General features: G+C 50.2%; 7 protein-coding genes across 7 annotated transcripts; 2 read left to right on the top strand and 5 right to left on the bottom strand.

Annotated features, from left to right (window-relative positions):
• Positions 1-158: 158 nt before the first annotated feature.
• On the bottom strand, positions 159-1808 carry EI90DRAFT_3154310 (uncharacterized protein). Its single transcript, XM_039065923.1, has 6 exons — positions 1553-1808; positions 1392-1499; positions 1148-1338; positions 906-1083; positions 492-850; positions 159-437 (listed from the first exon to the last, which is right to left on the bottom strand). The coding sequence occupies exons 1-6, from the start codon at positions 1649-1651 to the stop codon at positions 311-313; spliced, it is 1062 nt and encodes a 353-aa protein (XP_038916438.1). The 5' UTR covers positions 1652-1808; the 3' UTR covers positions 159-310.
• Positions 1809-2320: 512 nt separating this feature from the next.
• EI90DRAFT_3055747 (P-loop containing nucleoside triphosphate hydrolase protein) lies at positions 2321-5075 on the top strand. Its single transcript, XM_039060172.1, has 8 exons — positions 2321-2680; positions 2737-2838; positions 2883-3000; positions 3053-3200; positions 3255-3960; positions 4028-4147; positions 4205-4838; positions 4898-5075. Exons 1-7 carry the CDS (start codon positions 2564-2566, stop codon positions 4805-4807), a joined length of 1914 nt encoding a protein of 637 aa, XP_038916437.1. The 5' UTR covers positions 2321-2563; the 3' UTR covers positions 4808-4838; positions 4898-5075.
• A 1447-nt stretch (positions 5076-6522) lies between these two features.
• On the top strand, positions 6523-8278 carry EI90DRAFT_897366 (uncharacterized protein). Its single transcript, XM_039068207.1, has 4 exons — positions 6523-7314; positions 7378-7485; positions 7548-7875; positions 7937-8278. Exons 1-4 carry the CDS (start codon positions 6706-6708, stop codon positions 7978-7980), a joined length of 1089 nt encoding a protein of 362 aa, XP_038916436.1. The 5' UTR covers positions 6523-6705; the 3' UTR covers positions 7981-8278.
• A 1302-nt stretch (positions 8279-9580) lies between these two features.
• On the bottom strand, positions 9581-13186 carry EI90DRAFT_3055742 (alpha-1,2-mannosidase, putative subfamily). Its single transcript, XM_039060171.1, has 16 exons — positions 12929-13186; positions 12702-12872; positions 12437-12651; positions 12205-12378; positions 11682-12150; positions 11424-11554; positions 11157-11365; positions 11051-11096; positions 10866-10993; positions 10742-10807; positions 10651-10685; positions 10566-10592; positions 10285-10517; positions 10176-10233; positions 9796-10124; positions 9581-9744 (listed from the first exon to the last, which is right to left on the bottom strand). Exons 1-15 carry the CDS (start codon positions 13146-13148, stop codon positions 9823-9825), a joined length of 2484 nt encoding a protein of 827 aa, XP_038916435.1. The 5' UTR covers positions 13149-13186; the 3' UTR covers positions 9581-9744; positions 9796-9822.
• Positions 13187-13868: 682 nt separating this feature from the next.
• EI90DRAFT_3145493 (uncharacterized protein) lies at positions 13869-14985 on the bottom strand (the record flags this gene model as incomplete). The annotated part of the gene is made up of 3 exons (XM_039065298.1): positions 13869-14171; positions 14223-14292; positions 14345-14985. The coding sequence occupies 3 exons, from the start codon at positions 14983-14985 to the stop codon at positions 13869-13871; spliced, it is 1014 nt and encodes a 337-aa protein (XP_038916434.1).
• A 468-nt stretch (positions 14986-15453) lies between these two features.
• EI90DRAFT_896854 (uncharacterized protein) lies at positions 15454-17881 on the bottom strand. The gene is made up of 6 exons (XM_039068206.1): positions 17633-17881; positions 17547-17561; positions 17145-17467; positions 16658-17089; positions 15525-16592; positions 15454-15459 (listed from the first exon to the last, which is right to left on the bottom strand). Exons 1-5 carry the CDS (start codon positions 17703-17705, stop codon positions 15591-15593), a joined length of 1845 nt encoding a protein of 614 aa, XP_038916433.1. The 5' UTR covers positions 17706-17881; the 3' UTR covers positions 15454-15459; positions 15525-15590.
• A 226-nt stretch (positions 17882-18107) lies between these two features.
• Positions 18108-19908, bottom strand: EI90DRAFT_3122995 (uncharacterized protein; the record flags this gene model as incomplete). The annotated part of the gene is made up of 2 exons (XM_039063553.1): positions 18108-19811; positions 19864-19908. 2 exons carry the CDS (start codon positions 19906-19908, stop codon positions 18108-18110), a joined length of 1749 nt encoding a protein of 582 aa, XP_038916432.1.
• Positions 19909-19942: the final 34 nt, after the last annotated feature.

The raw sequence follows: 19942 nt of genomic DNA, 5'->3' as shown, positions 1-19942 counted from the left end.
ATGCATATGAGCTTGCACTGCCCGGGTCAACGAGATTCTCGTCAAGGCAAATAGACGAATAGATCTATTCTTATATCCTGCCTAACGAATAGACGAATGTTTAAAGCAGTTTCGCGGAAATAGCTGTAATCACATGGCTAACATATATTCCTCATGATGATCGGACCGTATTTCGGACTTTTGACCCAGTCGAAAGCACACAAATGGTCAGGACCAACACGACTGGGGAGGAGTCTGGGATTTAGGCAGTAGCGCTTTCGTAGTTGGGTTTAGGTTTCAAGTCAGCATATACAGCAAAATAGTAACGCAATTATAATCTCGCAGTGCCATTGGCAGGTTTCTTGATGGAACCCTTCCCGAACACCTTGCTCAACTTGGCAAGATCCCGAGTGTCAATCAATTCCTCTTCCTCCTCGGCAACGGTGAGATTGGGGAATCTGGGAACATTCCGGTCAACCACCAGAGTCAAGTGCAGGACGCTGCACACATACTTCTTTGGAACTGCCCTGCGTGGCTCAATGTTAGGGTCCAGCCTATACTTGACGAAGTCCCCATCCTTGAACCCCCATCGTTCCCTCAGGTAATCGTCATCGATCAAGGGGCGCCCCTCGAGACTTTCTTTATCGTCATCAGAAAGAATAGCCAGAATCGTGTCGGACCAAATTTCAGGTTTGCGAAGGTATGTTGCCGGAGAATTACCACTTTCGGACGAACTGAGGGAAGAGAGAACGGTCGTTGCCGCGCTTTCGACTGAAGTTCCTGGCCATAAAGAGCAAGGGGTAATGCGAGAAGTTGGGTAGTTACGCTTGATGTCGATAGGTAAAGACATGATCATTGCTGTCATTGGAATCTTGGAGTGGGTTAATACATTTAGTATAAAGTGATCCCCGATAATGCCGACATGCCTTGGACATTGCGTATGCAATCTTGCCGCGCAAAAAGCGTTTGTAAATTGGGGGACTAACAACAACGATTTTGGGGGTCCAGTCTGCGGATTCACCCCTAAACTCCTCGGCCTTCCGGAGCCATTGCAGCGCCTCTTTGACAACGATGAAAGAGCCGCGACCATTCACACCCATAAGTCTGGAATTAAGGAATTGCACTTCAACAAAATGGGAAAAGATCGACCCAGGGGTTTGGAACGTACAGATCAAATTTCTTGAGCGTTGTTTCAGGGACCGAGAGCCACGACAAGGCCCCTGCGTTGTATATGACACTGTGAGGGTAAAATTTAGGTGCAGGAAAGTGTTGCGCAATTGTGTTCAGGAGGGCAGCCACGAATTCCGTAGTAGATGTTACAGCATCCCATGGCAGTGGTAGAGCGAGTCCCCCAAAAGCCTAAAACACGGAAGTCAGTGGGTGTTTACGACAAGTGCTACATGAAGGCATACCTCGATCTCGCGCACGACTCCTTCAATACTGCCTTCTAAGTGATACTTGGCTTTGATTCCTGCCTGAGGGTTCTCCGTCGTCTTTGCGGCAACGCCAACAGCATACCCCTTTCAGACGTGTCAGAAAATTTTGGGGAAAGGAAAGAAGGACAATGGTATACCTCCTGAGCCAAACGGAGTGCAACAGCCTTTCCTAGTCCTCTCGATGCGCCAAAGACCACAACGATTCGACCGTTAGGGGGGTGGGCTCTGGATGCCATTTTCCACTGTATGATGTGCCGGAGTGGATTGATACTGAGCAGGTGACCAACCTCTCTTTGATACGTGGCTACATTTCTCCGCTTTTGGGGTCGCTTTCAGCTGACAGTCACCGGTCCCTGCAGTTAGGCGTCCGCGGTGCAAATGCAATAAAATTTGTCGGAAAATCCCGGATTTAAAAAAAAAACGCTGTAAACGGACATCGGCCAACACCGCGCACGTGACTGGAGAGAGTTGGTCCACGAAGGAAAATGTCAAAGAGTGCTAGCGGCTCAGGGGAAAGGCGTCCAGGTATACGGTATATGTAGGGGAAGAAATATTTACGGTTGTTCAACGTGATGATGGTCACGTGCTACTGCACCGGGAACTTGCCGTCGTGCAACTCCAAGCTATGGACGCTTCGGTCGGTCTTCTCGATTTTCTCCATGGACTACTTCATGTAACACGTATACGACGTTTGTGCGCAAGTGTAGAGACCTAATGCTCTGAACAAAGGCGTACAAGGACTATGGGCTACTCATAGGAAGGCGCGATTAAACCTAAACTCGGCGCCACCCCCAGGATCAGCTGCTGGGGATGCCATTCTACAATCGGTGGCTGACAATATGAACAAATCCCCATCTAGAGCAGATAAAAGTGCACCTCGCCCCGAATCTACCGAGTCTTGTGCTAATGGAGCGTTACCAACGTCTGGAACTCCAACATTTGCCACCGTGGCAGAAAATCCCCTCTCCGACGCGCCGACTTCGACAAAACGAAAAACACGTACCGAAGGAGGCGTCTCTAAACGCCCAAAGACGTCTTCTAGTGGCCTTTTGACCTCGAAGGACAAAGACTTTGCCCATCCATCGGTCCGGTTAGCCGACCTCGGCGGGGTGCAATCCTGTATAGAGAAAGTGCTCGAGCTGGTGGCAATGCCAATTTCTCACCCCGAGGTCTATGTCCACACGGGGGTACAGCCCCCTCGCGGTGTTCTTCTGCACGGCCCACCAGGATGTGGCAAAACTATGCTAGCGAATGCCATCGCTGGAGTGAGTCGCTCGCTTAGATTCTCACCCGGACACATACCATGATTTTCCATTCACAGGAACTGGAGGTTCCATTTATTAGCATCTCTGCGCCTTCAATTGTGTCCGGGATGTCTGGTGAGTCAGAAAGGTCGCTTCGAGGAGCATTTGACGAAGCTCAAGTGAGTGCAGTCCCCTTGTTGTCGACCGACTCTAATCCGCGAAGAAAGCTGCCCCAAGCATCTTGTTCATAGATGAAATAGACGCGATAACACCCAAACGTGAAAGTGCTCAACGTGAAATGGAACGCCGTATAGTGGCCCAATTCCTGACTTGCATGGACGGCAAGTTCAACCTTTCCCCTTTCTTGAGCCCTCACCTGAGTGTTGTCCTCAGAATTGTCCTGGGAAAAAACTGGCAACAAGCCCGTAATTGTGATCGGCGCCACGAATCGACCTGATTCATTAGACAGTGCGCTCCGGAGAGCGGGCCGATTTGACCACGAAATCTCAATGACAGTTCCAGACGAGATTGGCCGGGAGCAGTGAGTTCCAAATTACATTGAAAACACAAGGATGCATGACCCCGAATGCGACAGGATTTTGCGAGCTCAATGCGTCAAGCTAAAGCTTACCGGTGGCTTTGATTTCCGTGCCCTTGCGAAGGCTACGCCTGGGTATGTGGGTGCAGATCTCAGTGCACTTACGGGAGCCGCTGGGGTGATCGCTGTCAAGCGTATATTCCGAAGTTTCGGAGGATTTGACGCTGATCCACCCTCAGTCAACGGCAAAGACCAACCTGGAGTTCATACCCAGTCACCAGAAGATATTGCTCAGGCTTCAGACATGCAAGTTGATGAGGATATTACTTCGGTGATATCTTCCCAAGCTGGGGTTGTTGCTCCGTCAACAAATCCAATTTCCAGCAGCATAAGCTCCTTCTTGAAGCGCCACCCAAACCCCCTGACACCTGAAGAACTCGAACCCCTCACTATTACATATGACGATTTCCTTGCTGCTCTCACACAAGTTCAACCTTCCTCAAAACGCGAGGGCTTTACTACCATTCCTGACGTTACCTGGGCTGATATTGGAGCCCTCCACTCAATCCGCGATGAGCTTAAAATGGCCATTGTCCAACCCATCCGGAGACCTGAAGTTTTCAGGGCTGTTGGCATCACGGCATCATGTGGCGTACTGCTTTGGGGCCCACCTGGTTGTGGAAAGACCCTTCTTGCAAAAGCTGTGGCAAATGAAAGTCGGGCAAATTTCATAAGCGTGAAAGGCCCTGAACTTCTGAATAAGGTTAGTTACTACGTTTCAGTGCTCTACCCTTCTTTAAGGTCTGACACGTGAGGGATCTCTCTTTTAGTATGTGGGTGAATCCGAACGTGCAGTTCGGCAGGTGTTCTCAAGAGCTGCCGCGTCAGCACCGTGCGTAATCTTTTTCGATGAGCTGGATGCTTTAGTGCCAAGGCGAGATGATAGCCTGGTGAGTGTGGCATCTCCCCAATTTCAATCTGCTGATCATTTTGCGCTGTATAACTAGTCAGAGTCAAGTGCTCGAGTCGTCAACACGCTTTTGACAGAGCTTGATGGGCTGCAAGTCCGAAAAGAGGTGTACGTGATTGCGGCTACAAATCGTCCGGACATGATAGACCCCGCGATGTGTCGTCCTGGTCGGCTTGACAAGCTATTGTATGTCGACCTGCCCGACGGAGATGAAAGAACGGATATTTTGCGCACTCTTTTACGGAACGTGCCTCTCGCCCCTGACGACAGCTCCAGTCTATCTATCTCTGCGTCTCTAGATGCTATTTTGAACATAGTGCGCCAGAAATGTGACGGATATAGCGGGGCAGATCTTGCTGCTCTGGTGCGAGAGGCGGGGGTGCTTGCGCTTCGGGAAACGCTCAACGTTCTCGATGCGGCTGAGGCTTCGGGTACCAACGTTGGACCGTCGGAGAACCAGCTGATCAAAGTGACCGTGGACCATTTTGAACGAGCAACTGGGAAGGTATTGCCAAGCGTGTCTGTTGCCCAAAGAAGGAAATACGAGGCGTTGCGGAGCAAATTCGCTGGATTACCAATGCGGTCTCGCGTGGAACGTGAAGAGATCCCCAGAGGTAGTAGAGATGACCCTGCCCTCTGATTGTCTTGCCTCCTGCGGCTGTCTGCAAACAGTACGTACTTGGTCTGATGTATCTTGTCATCTAGGTTTATGATCGGATATGCATACTAGGGGAGCCAGGTCGTTAGGGGGGACCGCCACACCCCAAACCGTCCCGCCAATGAGTGCTGCGCTGTGTATTTGTGCCATGGGATGGGATGCTGATGCTGGACAGTCGTCAATGCTTTGCTTCAAATGAAGCGTGATTCGTTGGGGTGTCGTGTGCGATACATTTATTAGTCAATAACGATGATATATGTAATTAATGTAAATAAGCACCTGTCAGGGCAGACCCTCAATTTGCTTCCGAAAGCAACCCTCCAACTGACATACCTGAAGCATTCATACAGGATTCTTCACGTGCGCCTAAAATCATGCTCATTTAATCAGTCTTTGTGTTCCCATCGCCGCTCGTTGCTTCCCTGCTTTTTCGCTGGACGTATAAGACAATATTCCTCTATGCGCTATGGAGGACCTCAAACCATCCTTTGCTCTAATGGATACTCCTCCTTCGCTCCCTGCCATGTCCTTCCCTAGTTCCGGTCTAGACCTACCACTGTTCCAAAATACCGACTTATTTTCTGAGACTGATAGCTCGTTCTCTTACTCCGTTGATGCGCCACTGAACCCTGGGGGACCAAAGCTTTCTACTTCTGAACCAGTATCTACTCCCGCGCATGGGCCAAATTTACGGTACAAACACAGTGCACGACGCAAATCCAAGCGCCACTCGCGTATCGACAGTAACATTAGCAACGATTCAAGTCATATTGATAAAGACCTTCACTCCCTACGCGTCCGTTCGAATCCAGCCCCGAAGGAACACCGTGTAAGCCATATTGTGCATGCAAAGTGAGTCATCCTTTGATCATGCATCACCATTATTCATGCGAGTCGTTTGGACTTATCGCACGTTTACCACTCAGCACCCAAACACTCCCCTCCCCTCAAACTGCTCTCTTAGTGCAGAAGGAGGAACCTATTCTTACCTCTGTATGGGACCCTGATACTTCTTCTGAGGAAGAATCATATCGCGCCCAAGGGCAAGGGAGATCGTCGAAACCTAGGATCTCACGCTTTTCGATGAACGTGTTTAAATCTGCTTTCGGTCGAAGCGCAAGGGGCATCCCTACACCTCAAACGGAACATATACCTTCCTTTGCCCCAGCCAAACCGTCAGCGGGAGTAGATTATTCGGCCCATCCAACATATTTGCACCCTGAGTTATTGAGACCCGTCTTTCAGGGCGGGACTCCGGCAATGGGCGAGCAGACGCATCGCGGGAACTCATCGCACCTTTCAGAGGCCCCAAGACCCAGAGAAGATTCGCACAGCGGTGTTGAATCGTCCCAGATACCCCAAAGTCCGACATCCGTACCCCTGTCCTTTCCCACGTCATCTGCATCTTCATCGGGCTCACTGGCTCCTTCACCGAGCCTCTCTCCCACCCGGTCAAGGATAAGTAGGTCTGCTCTTGTTGGGCCTCCGCGATCACCTCCGCCCTCTATTCCCATTCCCCCGACGCCGAATATGTCACTTAATGCTCCCAGCCTTGAGACATCAAGGGAAGTAAAGTCAACGGAATCCGGTGGTTTACAGTGGAAACAGGTCTCGGCGGCTCCAAGCTCGTTTCCTCATTTTCAGCCTTTTACTGCAGAGAACGGAGACGCGGGATGTAGCTCGGACAGGACATTGGCTGAAAGGCGTATCAGTGCAATGGGGAGAAAGCTCAGTGGACCCAGCTCGCCCACCTTGGAGAATGGGTTATTAAAGAGAAAGGAATCCTCTGTCTATTCCCTCCTCCTGGCGAAATTCCCTTGCCACCGTCCCCCACCGTATCCTTTAACTCTGCACATGCTGGAACATCTGGAGTCACGGATATGAGGGAGTCGGTTTTGGCAGATGGCCGATCATTGCTGCGTCGTCCGTCCGCAGGGTCAAGGTCACGCTCTGGCTCCCTCTTGCGTGAGGGCCGACCCCCTGCCGCAAAGGGCGGCTTGACAATTACCCCTAGTATCCCCAAATTCGCCTCTCCAATACCAAAGGGGGAGCCTGCAGTATCCGATATTCAAACAGGAAAAACTTTTGTTCTTCGGGGAGACGCGAGAGTTGAGCCTAAGTCAGACGACAATGATGATGATATCCCTCTGGCGTTTTCACTCTCATCCCAACGACATGCGCGTGCATCTGTTGGGAACACAAATCGTCTCTTTGCAGCCGCAATGCCTCGGACCGCATCGATGGTCTCACCCCAAGGTGGCAGTCGCGATGAGCTTAAGGATGGTAGCGAGCAAGCGACGCTCGTTCCCCCCCTCGGTTTACGTCAGCGTTCTGCTTCTTCGTCCCCTATGGGTAGCCTGCCAACACTGATAGAGGCCCGCCGTGTCTCTAGCCACACAGAAATCCCATCACTTCTAACTACGAATCCCAGTGCTCTATCAATGCGAAACAGCGAGTCCTCGGGGCGAGGTACTGGGTACACGTCCGAGGTAACGCTTGAATCACATTCACCTTCGCATAGTTCCTCAGATCCTCCTGTTGAACCCGAAAAGCCGAAATCAAAAGTTGCGCGATTGTGGAATCGGAAGTCGATGCTTAAGATTCAAACACATTCCAAACCTAGCTCGCCAGAGATCTCTGCCCCACTGCCTAAACCAAATGTGAGTCGTATCGTCACAAATTGAAGTCGCTTGACAAACAGTAATGATCATTTGGCTGCCAGAGTCCTTTCCTCAAGTCCCCTTTCGTTTCATCTCCTACACGTTCGTTCTTTTCCAATCCTCTTGGTCTCAGGTCTCGTCGTTCTTTAAATACACTCAACCAAAACTCACGCACTCATGACTCGATCCCTCCTTCACCTGTCATGCCTGAGATTATCTTTGATCCTTTTAGGGCGATTAACAACAGTGCTTTACGCAGGCCAAGCATTTCCCCTCCGCAGTCTCCTGTGTATTCGCCCTTGATCTTTTCTTCCTTTGACTCTACCCCGTACAGGCCAGCGCCGTCACCACCCAAGTCACCAGTTTTTGATGAAGAGCCTTCTACCTCTCGTAAGGACCGCTTTCGTCGACTATCCTTACCCTCATTCCGCAAACGACGTGCGAATGCTAGGTCCCCGCCGTCACCAATGCCGAATGTCCCTCCGCCGATCGTAATACCCCTGTCTGTAACTCCCCACCCCCACCGGTGCCCCCAAAGCCTGCGTCTTGTGTACCACTGTCCAACCTCACACCTGTCCGTTCTCCTACTCCGCCGGTACCGGAACGTGTCGGTCGATCTCAGCACCGGTTGCCACTGGGTGACGCTTCCGCCGCTTGCGCAGCACGCTCGCGTCTTTCACCGAGTCCAACTCCATCCCGCAATCAAGAACGATCGAGGTCGCGATCTCTCCGGCCCTCAAGTCCAAAAGGGTAACCACGCCCACGACAGGGATATGTCAGACTTAACGCAAAAATAGTGTTTAGATGAGCTCCACCTTCACTCTTCGTTGTGCTGAGCATAGATCCTGCTTGAGCCACCGCACTTGGAGAGGTTCGCATTTCTGACTTGGCCTCCTTCCTTCTTTATTAGCTATATTTGCGCAATCCAGGTGTCGAAGCTCTTGGTTTCCCTCTCTCTCTTTTTTCATCAGTCAACGTCGTCTAATTGTTGTTTGACACATTGAATGCGGCGCATTTCTCATCCATCTCGTACCTACTTAATCGCGTATTCATAATTCTCCAGATGATATTGTGATATTGAATATGAATATCAGTTGATCTCTGCAAGCTCGTGTAGACGAAAGCCGTGCATCTGCATTTCGGAAGCGTTCGAAAGCGACAGGTACCGGTAGGATCTTGAACCCTTCATGAGCCAAGTAATTGTATTTACATATTCGTTGCGCCTTTCGGCAATCTTGCGAGTCCCCAGTTGATACCGAATGTCGTGTGGTTTGGGTTGACAACAAGCGAGGGTTGTTGGCCCTTGCCAATCCTTCACGACTACAGTACCATTTACTTCATGAAGAGTGAAACCGTCTGGCATGCTAAGCGACATCCCTAGTCTCTGCCGGACGCTTATTGAGCAGGAGGTCGAGGGACGACAGTTCGATGACATCCAGGTTTGTCCGGAAACAAGAATTGTCTCAACGTGGTGTGCATTGGCCACCAGAGAATACCAAGACATGTGAGCTGTCAAGGCCCCACACATCGGGAAGGGTAGCAGGAAGTTTTATGACTGGCTAGGTGGAGGAGACAGCCTCGGTAGAGGGTCCATTATCTTTCTCGGCCTCGACGTCCGTGTTAATGGCTCATGTTGACCTCTCTTACTGTACCTCGATCCAGTCCCCCTTGACCCATTCCCACTAAGTCGGCGAAAACAATATGGATAATTGATGAATCGGGAATGTATCTCAACTGTCATCGAGATCAAACTCGGGGTCGGCAATTTCAGCAAGAGATCGACGTCGCATCACCCCGACGGTCATGTGATAATTCGAAAAAAAAAATGCGTCCTAAATAGTTAGTTAGGGGCATCACACCAAATTTTTTGTAATTAGCGGATGGGACACCGGGAGAATAGCGTGGCGACGACCCTGACGACCTGAATTTGGGAGCGATCCAGTCTCGGTGCCAAACTCTCTGCAATTTCAGTTTGCCATTTATGCAACAACATTGAATATGCGTCTGTTCAAGTCAGACCTCCTCCATCTTTTTGACCCCCCACCTGTTTGCTTACTTATCTCAGCAACATGGTGTTATTTCCCTGAGTCATGGGATGCAGATGTAGGTCGTGAAAGCCGTCAAATTCAGTATCAACTTGTGAGAACAAAATACAACTCCGCCACTCTTATGTTCCATCTTCACAACCGTCTAAGCCACCAGAACCTTTTCTGCGGTCCCTGCGGGGACTGTCTGGTCAGAACTTTTCATTGACGCATTCTAGGACTGAATGTCAGTAATGTCGTCTCCTGTGCACAAGAAAATTCAAACCAAAGTCCACAGATAAGGTGTTCATCCCTACGAAAACCTGGATAATGGGCTGGTAGAAATCGAGGGCGGTAAATCTGCATCCGCAGTGCCCCAAGTTGAAGGTGCGGGTCCGAGTGTCAGTTCCAAAGTGCCTCCTTTCCCGAAAAGTTCGCGATGGGCGAACCAATTCCTTGTAAACGGCACTCCATTCAATTTTGCGGACACAACGTATTTGTTCCTCACGGCGCTGTCAAAGTTGACTGTGGTAATTACTGCAGATTTGCCTGGGGTAGAGGCAGGATATGTGATAGTGCGGAACAGTGGGGTAGAAATGAGGTATATTCCAGTGCCTGTAAAACGGTTCGAATACTTGTCACATGAGTATAGAAATGTCATCTCACCAGCTACGGGGTAGAAACCAAAGCAGGAAAAAACCACAAAGCCACCCATTGCGCCAGACTAATCTGAGTTTAATGACAAATAGCGATATACTGGGGACGGGTTACTTACATCATCGTTTCCAGGAATACCCCCAAATCCGGTATTGTAGTAAGTATTGAGCAATATGAGAACTCGATCAACTGTTTTGTCAGGTCGACCTGCATAGTTGTATAGGAAAGGGTGCAAGAAGCCTGGTTCATCACCCATGTCATGGAACCCTAGGTCGAACAAGGCATCCAGGCGATCCAGAAATGTTCTTTGGCCACCCATGAGTGTCACAAGTCGTGCCATATCATGTGGTACTTAAAGAGACGGTCAGGGGCAGTCGCTCGCAGCACGATGTCCCGTACCATAGAAGCTGTATTCCCAGCTCGAGGCTAGCAGTGGGCAGCACGTCAGGTATGGAGATTGAAACGAATACGACCGAGGTCCTACCTTCGTAGAATTCCACGGCGTCACCCAAGTAGCAACTAAAAAGAGTAGTGGTATTGCAGCAATTCCCTCTAATGATAAGAGCCTCGCGCACCCGTGAGGTTTCAATTGTGGGCTACAGTAGCGAGGATCAACATTGTGCCAAGACCCGTCACTCCATCTAAGGAACAATTGATTAAATAAAGCACAAAAGTACTTGCGCCATAAGTATTTCTCACCGGGGTTGAATGAAACCTGAGTACCCTGAATTCTGTGTTGTTGGGTTCCACAAGTGCTGCCAATCTCCGGAAGCATTCAAATAATGAGAAGTGATGTCCGCCTTGCCCAATCCATCGGCAGTAATCGCCTTGGATGGAAGTATGTAAGCAAACGAAGTGACGTCGATCATTTTGGCTGGACCCACGATCCCAAAATCATTGAACGCATACTCAAGAGTCCTTGAAGCACTCCTGAGGACCTGCTCAGTCAGTCTGCTCATATTGTGTGCAAAAATTGGTGAGACTGCACACCTTCCCATTAAACCATTCGGAGTATCATCGTCTAAGGGCACGTAACCAAGCTGTGCACGTCTTTCGATCCCACCACGTCCCTCGAATGCCCAGTTGGGAGGAGTGACGGTGGCGTCCTTGATCATGGCGGCTAAACCATCCGACCAGTCGATCCCCTCCGTAATTCCCTTCGTGTACGAATCCGATAGAACACTATCGGCATTCGATCCCTACCAAATAAGATTCCCTATTAGCGTAGATGCACAAGGTTCAATGGTTGGGACGTGCCCCTTGAGTGTAACCCTTGTCTAAGGACATGCGACAGTCAGGAAGAAACCCCAGATGTCGATAAATGTCAATGAGCGCCCGAACGACCTCAGCCTGAACCGTTCGGTGGCGATAGCATAGAGAGGATGTACCTAAGTGCGCAAGTCAGTACAAATGATTCAAAAACAGGCCGCTTGCTGGAATGGCATTCTGACCACTCTGAATGTGTCCCCTAGTACAAGAATCACGTCATCAGTGCTCAGTTCGGGGGATAAATACTTAAATGCCTACATATGCAATAGTAGCTATCGTAATATGGTTCGCTAGAGTGCCATAGAGGATTGTCGCCAGTCAAATTCATCGGCGAAATATAAGCCCGGTACAGCGACGAATAGAAATTCACTATGGTGTCATTACTAACACCTGAAAGGTCCACTTGTATTGTTCCAAGAATATTCTCCCATGCGTTTGATGCAGACACTTCGGTGGAACGAAATGCTTCTTCCCCAATGGTCGGAATCTCTGTTCCAGCATACTGACAGGCCTGGGAAGGTGAAGTCCATGAAACGCCAATACGCGCATAAGCTACGTTCCCGGATGCATGCAATGCACCGGGGGAGAGGGACACCAAAATCCCGGAATCTTGGTCGGAGGTTAGGACGGAGGTGGGTATATATACTGGTTGAAAATGATTGTCCGTATAAAAACCTGCAGAGTTGACGTTGGGGATATCGATACAGTAATGGACCTAGATGAGCGGATACATTAGCCGGTTGTCGCAAAAAGAAAGTTAGTAACTTGCTTTATAATCCTTATCGCCAAAACTAGGATTATAAGAACCACTGCCACTCGTACGCAGGGTTCCCGGAAAGCGATTAAATTCCATCTTCAACATCCCAGTGTCATGGAATGAATGACCAAGGTCATTTGTCAGATCGAATAAAATGGTTGGGATGTCGGTCGATGACGAAGAGTACTGCCATCGAAAACAATTTAAATAAGTCAGACAGTACGTCGAAGTGTATCATACGCACGTTGTGAAAAGTGAAGCGATGTAAAGCAGCGTGATGGGAAACAGTGACCTCCGCGGTGATGTTCGAGGCTAGGCCAGTGCCGAAATAGCCGGGGCTACCAACAATCGTCTCAGATATTAGCGAAACTTTTCTATCGGATTCCGCAGTAGGGCAGTGTGATAAGGAGGAGCAGTACATTGGGAGTACTTGAAATTGACCCATGCTGGGACTGCCACCTAGAACCTTGTTCATGCTTAGAAACTGCAAGCGCTAAAACACGACTAACCGGTTCCATCATCGTGAAGGGGAGAAATGCCACGTATTGGACTCCCATCGGAAACGTATCCACCTAAGTTCTCCTTAGAATCGGAGTTGACGACCGCCTTAACCACACCAAAGGGCAAGGTAGCACCAGCGAAGACATGACCGCCATTGGTGGTCCCGATGAACTGGTTAACTAGCCACTCCTTGGTAAGTCTTCATCGCGCCTCTCGACACTCGCATAACACTTGCCGTAAGAGGTCAGAGGTTCCGTGACCACCGTCCCAGGAAGGAGCAGCAACAGGACCGAACGGATGAAGGAAGGCAAGGCGTCAAGCAGAGAGGCCTCGTCGAAGATGAGGTGAAGCGCGACGCTCCCTAGAAAAGCGGCTATCAAGATGTAAACGCCTCTTAACTGCCGTGCACGCCTAAAGCTGATGCGGCAGTATCGCCAGGGTCGCCACAAAGCCATGGTGCAATGGAGACGATCCGTGAGAACTTCGATATCAAGTGAAACCTAAATTAGCAAAGAGTAGCGGGCGCGGTAATTATATACGTATCCCACACGTCAAGTAAGTTGTCAAGGGTGACCTGCACACTGTTCTTGGAAAAGCGTATTTCATAACGTTCCACGAGGTCCCTACCCCGATCTGATGTTTCAATTTTCACTGCAACTGCCACTCAGACGAATGTTCGCAATCCGAAATCGAATAAATTCATCAAATTCACCCATGGTACCTCTCCTGTCAGTGTCACTGTCAAACAACCGTCGATCAGATTCACACTTATGCGCCGGATTAATGAAAGATTCAATACAAATACTTGATCCACAACGTTCGATGGCCAACATTACGTAATGACACACAGATGCGTCTAGACAATAAAAAACAACATTGCCATCAATATGTACATCGTTTATCCACAGGCGATAGGATTCAACCAACGAACGCATTACAACTATGCCAATCCAGTAATAAAAGGGATCGGGATGTAGCAGCGGGAAGCAACAGAACCGAAAGAAGTGCATAAAACACAAGAGGAGTCAGGGACGGCGACAAGTTACAACTGAGAGATGGAGGCATAGAACGCATGCATAAAAGTAGGTAAGCATATCCATGTTCATATTATTAGAGACCAGTCATAAGATGAAATTTTGATGACCGAGGGTTGCACAGCAAGCAGGCAGTATGATTTATGGGGGAATGTCTTCCCATTGCGACTTGCCTCCAAGAACACTGAGGCGACCAAGCTCCTTTCGAGCAATGAGCGACTTGACTTCTGTGTTGATCAGATCTCTCAGTCTAACTAGGTCGACACTCCGTTCCGCCTTGGAACCCATAATGAGATTTCTCCATATGGCGGCCGCCGCAACAGAGTTATCCACGGTCAGTTGCATTGGCCGATTAATGCGAATGATTTTCTGCACGAGATTGTCTGGCTGAGGATATATCGCGTTAGGCCATGCTGCCTGAATAGCGAACCACCATCCGAGGGGCTGGATTTAAGAGCGTAAGCACTAAGTAGTTGAAACTGGTTGAGCACATACCCTGCCATCGGCTAGAGTCTTCTCTGGATACGTATCGTAAGTGGTCAGTGAGCCTTCCGGAAGAGCAAACCTGATGCATTCCGTCAGTCGTCGATTTGCTGCGCGTTTGGACTAGAACTCACCTGTGGACGACGTAGTGATTAGCGTCCCGGCGGTGACGGGCGAGCACGATGAGAAGTCGCGGCATTCCGTCGAAACCGAATGGAGCCCACAAATCACGAAGCATCACCTTGGCGTCTCCGTGACGTCCATTGAACACGGCGATATTGATGGCATCGGCAATGTTGGGCGGAACGTAGCACCTATCAACACGACCGGGTGGGTGTTCGACTTGCTTGGCTCGCACGTAGCGTTTGTACGTCTGTGTCAGCCAAATAGTCAATGCCACCTCATCCACATGTACGCCGGGCAATGTGCTGGCGAGAGCCCGCTGGAGCTCATTATCGGACCAGACAAGTGCCCAATCAAGTAGACGTTGATACACTCGCTGCCAAGAAGGGATGGCTGGGATTTGCGCCACTTGCCAGTCGTTTGCAGGCCAATGTTGTTGGGTTTTCGCCGCTTCCAAAGGAAGCGGAGGAAGTGGTGGAGAGGGTGGCCGATTGCGTTCTTGTACTTCGTTGTGGTGAAGCTCTTCATGATGCTCTACGTTATCAGGGACGTTGGCCAATAGCTGCGAGTCTGTACGACCAGTCTGGGAAACATGCCAGGTCTTACCGAGATCACCCGCCTCCAAGTTATCTTTTATACGAAGACGATACATCTCTGGCTTTGCAGCACGCGGATCGAACTCCGAGACTGTTCCTTGGCTGAGGGTCAGCTTGCCAGTACGACGCAAGTGGTGCGATTGCTTACCACCTTCATCATTTTCGTCATAATCACGCTGCGTAAGTGTACCAACTTTGCTCCGTGTATCACCGTCGGTCCGCTCATTCGTGCGAGCTTCTTCACCTTCATCACCATACAATTCTTCGTGTTCATGGTTAGGTGTGTCAATATGGACAGTCAAATCTTTCTCAGTGTACCCATCCTCGTACTCTTCTTCACCTCCGTCAACTGTTGGAGGCTGATCTTGCTCAGGCGCTTTGATAGTGTCTCTGTCATCGTCCTCAATTTGGTGGGGGGTAGCCTGAGCCAGCGCCCTGTTCGCATCTTCTAACGCAGCAATATGTTTTTGCTGGTCTCGAAGGATGTCAAACAACCCCTGCGCCCATTTCGGCGGCGTTTCGTCATCATCCTGTATGTTGAACGAGTAGGTCTTTTAGCGTCCACAACAGAGAACGGTATCTCCACGGCGCTCACATCAGTGTCCTTTATCGCCCGATGGCGATGAAGCCCCTGCTGGTGGTGCTTGCGAGCAATCATGAGCTATGCATCCCCCAATTGCATAAATATCCTGCATTCTAGGCTTATAAAAACACACACCTCACGCTGATGATCCAAACCGAGTCTCCGTACACGTTCCCGAACGCCTTTTCGCAGGACCTTTCTCACAACTTCGTGTGTACCCTCATTATCGGCAGCATGTAAAAGAATGCATAACTCCTCATCGTGGAAATGTGATGCATTAACTTCTCCAGCAAGTGCTGATGAAGTGAGAGCTGTGTATGCGCTCCGGGGTGTCCTCGTAAGGTCGATCTCTGTGATCTCGTTTACACGGCCAAGCGGAGTCGCTTGTATTTCGTCCTCATCGTCTGCTCGTTCGGTACGAGATTGCCGAGACGGGGCTCGGACATCCTTCCCTTTAAATAATGCCGTTGGGAGAATTGGTGTGAAGCCGACACCGCCACTTGGCGTTGGGTTCAGTTGCATCGTGATTGGAGGAAGATCTTCCGTTACTGTCGTTCGTGGGCTACGGACTGTCTTGGGTGGCCGATTCTGAGGAGAAGTAGGTCGAGTACCAGTCGCGAGAGCATTCTCTTGCCGAAGAATATCCGTCAGCGGATGTAAGCGAGTGGACAATGGGGATTTTGGTGGTGGTGACGAGGCCCTCACGCTCTCAATCTTCTTCGAAAGACGTTGCAGCGGAGATTTAGGCGAACCAACATTAGACTGCGGTTGCGGTGATTTCGCACGCCCAGACACAAGGGATGGCGCTTTCGTGGCTCCCTTTTCCGGAGATCCGACCACTGAAATAGGGATAAATGAGGGCTGGCCACCGACAGGCGATGAAGGCAGAGGGACTTTGGATGGCGTGGGTGTTGCCCTAGTTTCAGACAATGGGGACATGGGTCTCCCGGCACGGGACGGAGCTCTCGAACGTGAACGCTCGGCAGCGGACTGGGGTTTGGAAGCAGATGGATTATCGGCCAGGGTGCGCACAGTGGGAGCCGGCATTTCTGTGTCAGCCTCGCTAGAGGCTTGTTCAGTCTGACAAAATACTTCATTAAACCGATGGTTGCTACATAACGAACCGAACCATCTAACGAACGCACCGGGTCACCTCTATCCTCATCCTGCCCCTCCATTTGTCCTCCGTTAAGAACAGATGACTTATGACTGGGGGTTTTCCGGCTTCTACTTTTCTGGCTCTTAGCACCGCTGTCAGAAGGAGCTGGTAGAGGAGTCATTGTACGTGAGTCGGTAGCAGCTTGTATCTGGATATAAGGCGTAGATGGAGTAAGACCATGGGGAGGGAGAGGGACTGCTGCTGCTTTCGATGGAGTATCTCCGAGTTGGGAAGGGCCAAGCCGTGGCAGTCCATTTACACCGGGAAGCGGTCCCATGTTTCCCCAAGACTCAAAAGAATCGATCACTTTCCCACCTCGGAATGATTTGGGTGGAGAAATGGGGTTTACACCTGCCCATGGATCCGATGGCTCGACGACTCTCTCCCTCAAGAACGACTTGGGCGTTGAAGCAGTGATCTTCGGATAACATTTCTGTGTCTGGTTCCATGACGAAGACGACCGAGCGGCTTACCTGGTGGGCATGCTCGGCAGGAGTTTGCCATTGCTGCGAATGCTCTTGGTCGACGGATTGAATCTCATCTGGTTGTCGAACTTGAGGGGAGGCAGCTGGAACGTAGTCTACATCCGACGATCCCCCAAAAAGCTCTTGATTGAGAGTATGTGTTTGCTGGGCGTCGGGAGGGATGGCGATTGGGGGGCCATTTAGTATATCTGCAGGACCTTCATCCCAAGGACCATCATCGCCACCAGAGATATGTTCGAATTCGCTTCCATAGTTGGACACCGGCTTCGAGACGCGACTGGTTCCCGCCATAGTCCTCAAGTACTGGCTCACTATGATGGTTTAAGGAAAGGAAAAACGGATATATGTTCGTAAGGATATTCCGTGAAACCGATCGCCGCTCGTTCATACCTTTCTCGTCCGGAGCTAGAGAAAGATGCAAGCCATAATTAGCACGCTTGCGATAACCCTGGTGAACTATTGATGAATATACGCACGGGGTGTCTGGGAGCGCATCAGAATGGGGGCAAAAACTTCATTTCCCTCCGTAGGACTGAAACGGTCGTCCATGACACCGCAAGTAAACAGTTAACTATCGTTGGGTTGATTTTTGACAGAGGAAAAGGTGGCGCAAAGTCAAAGGGAGGGACACGAGGTATCCGTGAGGGTAGGGGTTTATAACTCAAGGAGGTAGCAGCAGCTATGCTGAATGCGGAATGGAGGTGCAACGAGGCTACAGCACGAAACAACCAAAATGCAACCAAATAGACGTCAACAATTCCCATTTGACCAATCTTGGTCCCCGGCAGTGCCACAGGTCGCCTGTTGTTCCGTTCAACTGTGACCGCAGCTAGATCCTGCCGCTGGCCATTCGTGAAATAAGAAAAAATGCATTAAAGTGATACGAAGCAATCTAGGGATTCGTGTCGCAAAAATTTAAGAACAAGAAATGATTTGCAAACCGAAAAGCAACTACTCGTCATCCAAAACACCACTGCTATTGGTCTCCTGAGCACCAGCATTCCCACCTTTTGGCCTCCGTAATCGCCGGGGCCCTCCTAGAAGGTTCTTTAGGATCCCCCAATTTGGTGTTGCTCGTTGTTCTGTTGGGATCTCCGAAGTTGGACGCAATTTGTGTTGTAGCGGCTTGCGACGCGCAATAGGTTGGGTCCGGGATGTGACAGGGTCCAAGGTAGTGGATCGAACTTGTGAGCTTTGATCGGCCCCTTCGGGATTCAGTTCGGATGCGGATAAAGGTGAGGGTATAATTGAATAACCAGATGAACGCAAGAGATTGATATCGGTTTCAAAGGTATCTTTCGGTGTAATGAGGGGTGGTATACTGAATGAAGGGAAGTGTATAGTTTTGCGAAAGTCGTCGGAGGATGGTCTGATGTTGAGATCTCTAGTTCGCGCGGAAGCAGTCGAATCGCGGTTGGACGGGAATTTCCACATTGTATCGTAACTATTTCCTTCAGGCTGCACACCCATTCCGCTGACAATAATGATACTGGACTCATCGCCTGTTGCCTCATGCACAGCCGTGCGAGGCGTTTGCGGACTGCCTATGCTCGAATCCACACCCGAACTCGAGTTCGCATTACTTGATGAGCTTTGGCGCCATTGCAGATCTGCAATCAGAGATGTTGTTGGTCCATCGGCGGGAGCCTGATCTACGGATATGGAAAACTCAGGGGTATCAACAAATGATATCGAAGTTCGTGGAGAATCTGGGATTTCCGGGATTATGTCCAATTGACTGGCGCGCGGCTCTGTTTCCTCTACTCCTGCAATATCGAGCTCCGTGAGGTTGTCGAAAAATGTAGATACACGTAGTGCCGACTCAGATCGCAACGTGATTGGATCTTTCAGGGTTGGGCGTCGTGCCTGCGAGTAACTCGGATTCGAATTCGAGAACATCCGTTCAAGCCTGAGCCAGTAACTAGCCTCTTCATCGTCAAGATTCTGGATGTCGCCCCGAAGATCCAGTTCCTGTCGTTCGCGCAGCTTGAGCTCGGCTTCTAACTGGGTGCGCTCTCGTCGCAGCCCAGCTCGGCGCGTCATGAACGCGTTTCTGCAAGCTTCCGGGGTCGAGGGCAATATTCGCTCATGGGAATCAAGGTATGATTCTCGGTCCTCAATGAGTGTTAGTCTCCGCCGAAGATCAATTTGAGCCTGCTCTATTGCGTTCAACCGTGCACTCCGCTCGGCTTTCTCTTGAGAAAGCAGCAGGAGACGTATGAGAGAGTCTATAGGAAGCGAGGGATTGATGTTCCAAAGACGCAACACGATCTCTCGCTCGCGAGAGATCGTCGAAGATAACGCTGAGAGATCAGACTCCAACCCTTTCTTTTGGGCGAGGATCTGGCTGACGGTATGGATTAATTCAAATTCGGATTGCGTTTCGCTGCATTTCTGGGACCAGGGTGGGACATCATGGGTAAAAATAGGTTGAGAAGCGTGCTGACTTAAAGAAAGAAGGGAAGTTTGAAGGAGCGTTTGGGTATCAGAATCGGATTTACTACGGCGTAGGGTGCAAGGTGGTTTGTCGATTGGCCTTTTCAGCGAAGCGAACGATGAGCTCTGAGCAAGAGAAGACGATCCTCTGGACGTCGGCCGGCTCGCTGGCTGCACAACCTTCCGACCATTGACGCTTCGGACTGCGCCTGCCACTGGCTAGGGTCTCGATAACATCAGACGAGAAGAAGAAGAATAGGAATTGACCCACATGATCCTTTGACGCGCGTCTCTGGGTTTGAGCTCTCGAGTTCATCACTCAGCCAGGTTGAAAACGACGCCCTGCGGTC

The sequence above is a fragment of the Cantharellus anzutake genome, assembly GCF_015039405.1.
Source record: "Cantharellus anzutake strain C23 chromosome Unknown EI90scaffold_21, whole genome shotgun sequence".
NCBI lineage: Eukaryota > Fungi > Basidiomycota > Agaricomycetes > Cantharellales > Hydnaceae > Cantharellus > Cantharellus anzutake.
This window is presented reverse-complemented; position numbering and strand designations above follow the sequence as displayed.

What these genes read in the sequence shown, in the direction of transcription:
- EI90DRAFT_3154310 (XM_039065923.1), bottom strand. Translation starts at nt 1,651, where the DNA reads ATGGCATCCAGAGCCCACCCCCCTAACGGTCGAATCGTTGTGGTCTTT. An exon ending in CACTCCGTTTGGCTCAGGAG is followed by an intron (nt 1,500 to 1,552) that starts GTATACCATTGT and finishes CACGTCTGAAAG; the next exon opens with GGGTATGCTGTTGGCGTTGC. An exon ending in TTGCATACGCAATGTCCAAG is followed by an intron (nt 851 to 905) that starts GCATGTCGGCAT and finishes ACCCACTCCAAG; the next exon opens with ATTCCAATGACAGCAATGAT.
- EI90DRAFT_3055747 (XM_039060172.1), top strand. Translation starts at nt 2,564, where the DNA reads ATGCCAATTTCTCACCCCGAGGTCTATGTCCACACGGGGGTACAGCCC. An exon ending in TAGCGAATGCCATCGCTGGA is followed by an intron (nt 2,681 to 2,736) that starts GTGAGTCGCTCG and finishes TTCCATTCACAG; the next exon opens with GAACTGGAGGTTCCATTTAT. An exon ending in GCCCTGAACTTCTGAATAAG is followed by an intron (nt 3,961 to 4,027) that starts GTTAGTTACTAC and finishes TCTCTCTTTTAG; the next exon opens with TATGTGGGTGAATCCGAACG.
- EI90DRAFT_897366 (XM_039068207.1), top strand. Translation starts at nt 6,706, where the DNA reads ATGAGGGAGTCGGTTTTGGCAGATGGCCGATCATTGCTGCGTCGTCCG. An exon ending in CCCCACTGCCTAAACCAAAT is followed by an intron (nt 7,486 to 7,547) that starts GTGAGTCGTATC and finishes TTTGGCTGCCAG; the next exon opens with AGTCCTTTCCTCAAGTCCCC. An exon ending in TGAAGAGCCTTCTACCTCTC is followed by an intron (nt 7,876 to 7,936) that starts GTAAGGACCGCT and finishes TGCGAATGCTAG; the next exon opens with GTCCCCGCCGTCACCAATGC.
- EI90DRAFT_3055742 (XM_039060171.1), bottom strand. Translation starts at nt 13,148, where the DNA reads ATGGCTTTGTGGCGACCCTGGCGATACTGCCGCATCAGCTTTAGGCGT. An exon ending in TCAGGTTTCATTCAACCCCG is followed by an intron (nt 10,808 to 10,865) that starts GTGAGAAATACT and finishes ATTGTTCCTTAG; the next exon opens with ATGGAGTGACGGGTCTTGGC. An exon ending in CTGGGAATACAGCTTCTATG is followed by an intron (nt 10,518 to 10,565) that starts GTACGGGACATC and finishes CGTCTCTTTAAG; the next exon opens with TACCACATGATATGGCACGA.
- EI90DRAFT_896854 (XM_039068206.1), bottom strand. Translation starts at nt 17,705, where the DNA reads ATGGACGACCGTTTCAGTCCTACGGAGGGAAATGAAGTTTTTGCCCCC. An exon ending in CTGCCGAGCATGCCCACCAG is followed by an intron (nt 17,090 to 17,144) that starts GTAAGCCGCTCG and finishes TGTTATCCGAAG; the next exon opens with ATCACTGCTTCAACGCCCAA. An exon ending in ATGAGGATAGAGGTGACCCG is followed by an intron (nt 16,593 to 16,657) that starts GTGCGTTCGTTA and finishes GTATTTTGTCAG; the next exon opens with ACTGAACAAGCCTCTAGCGA.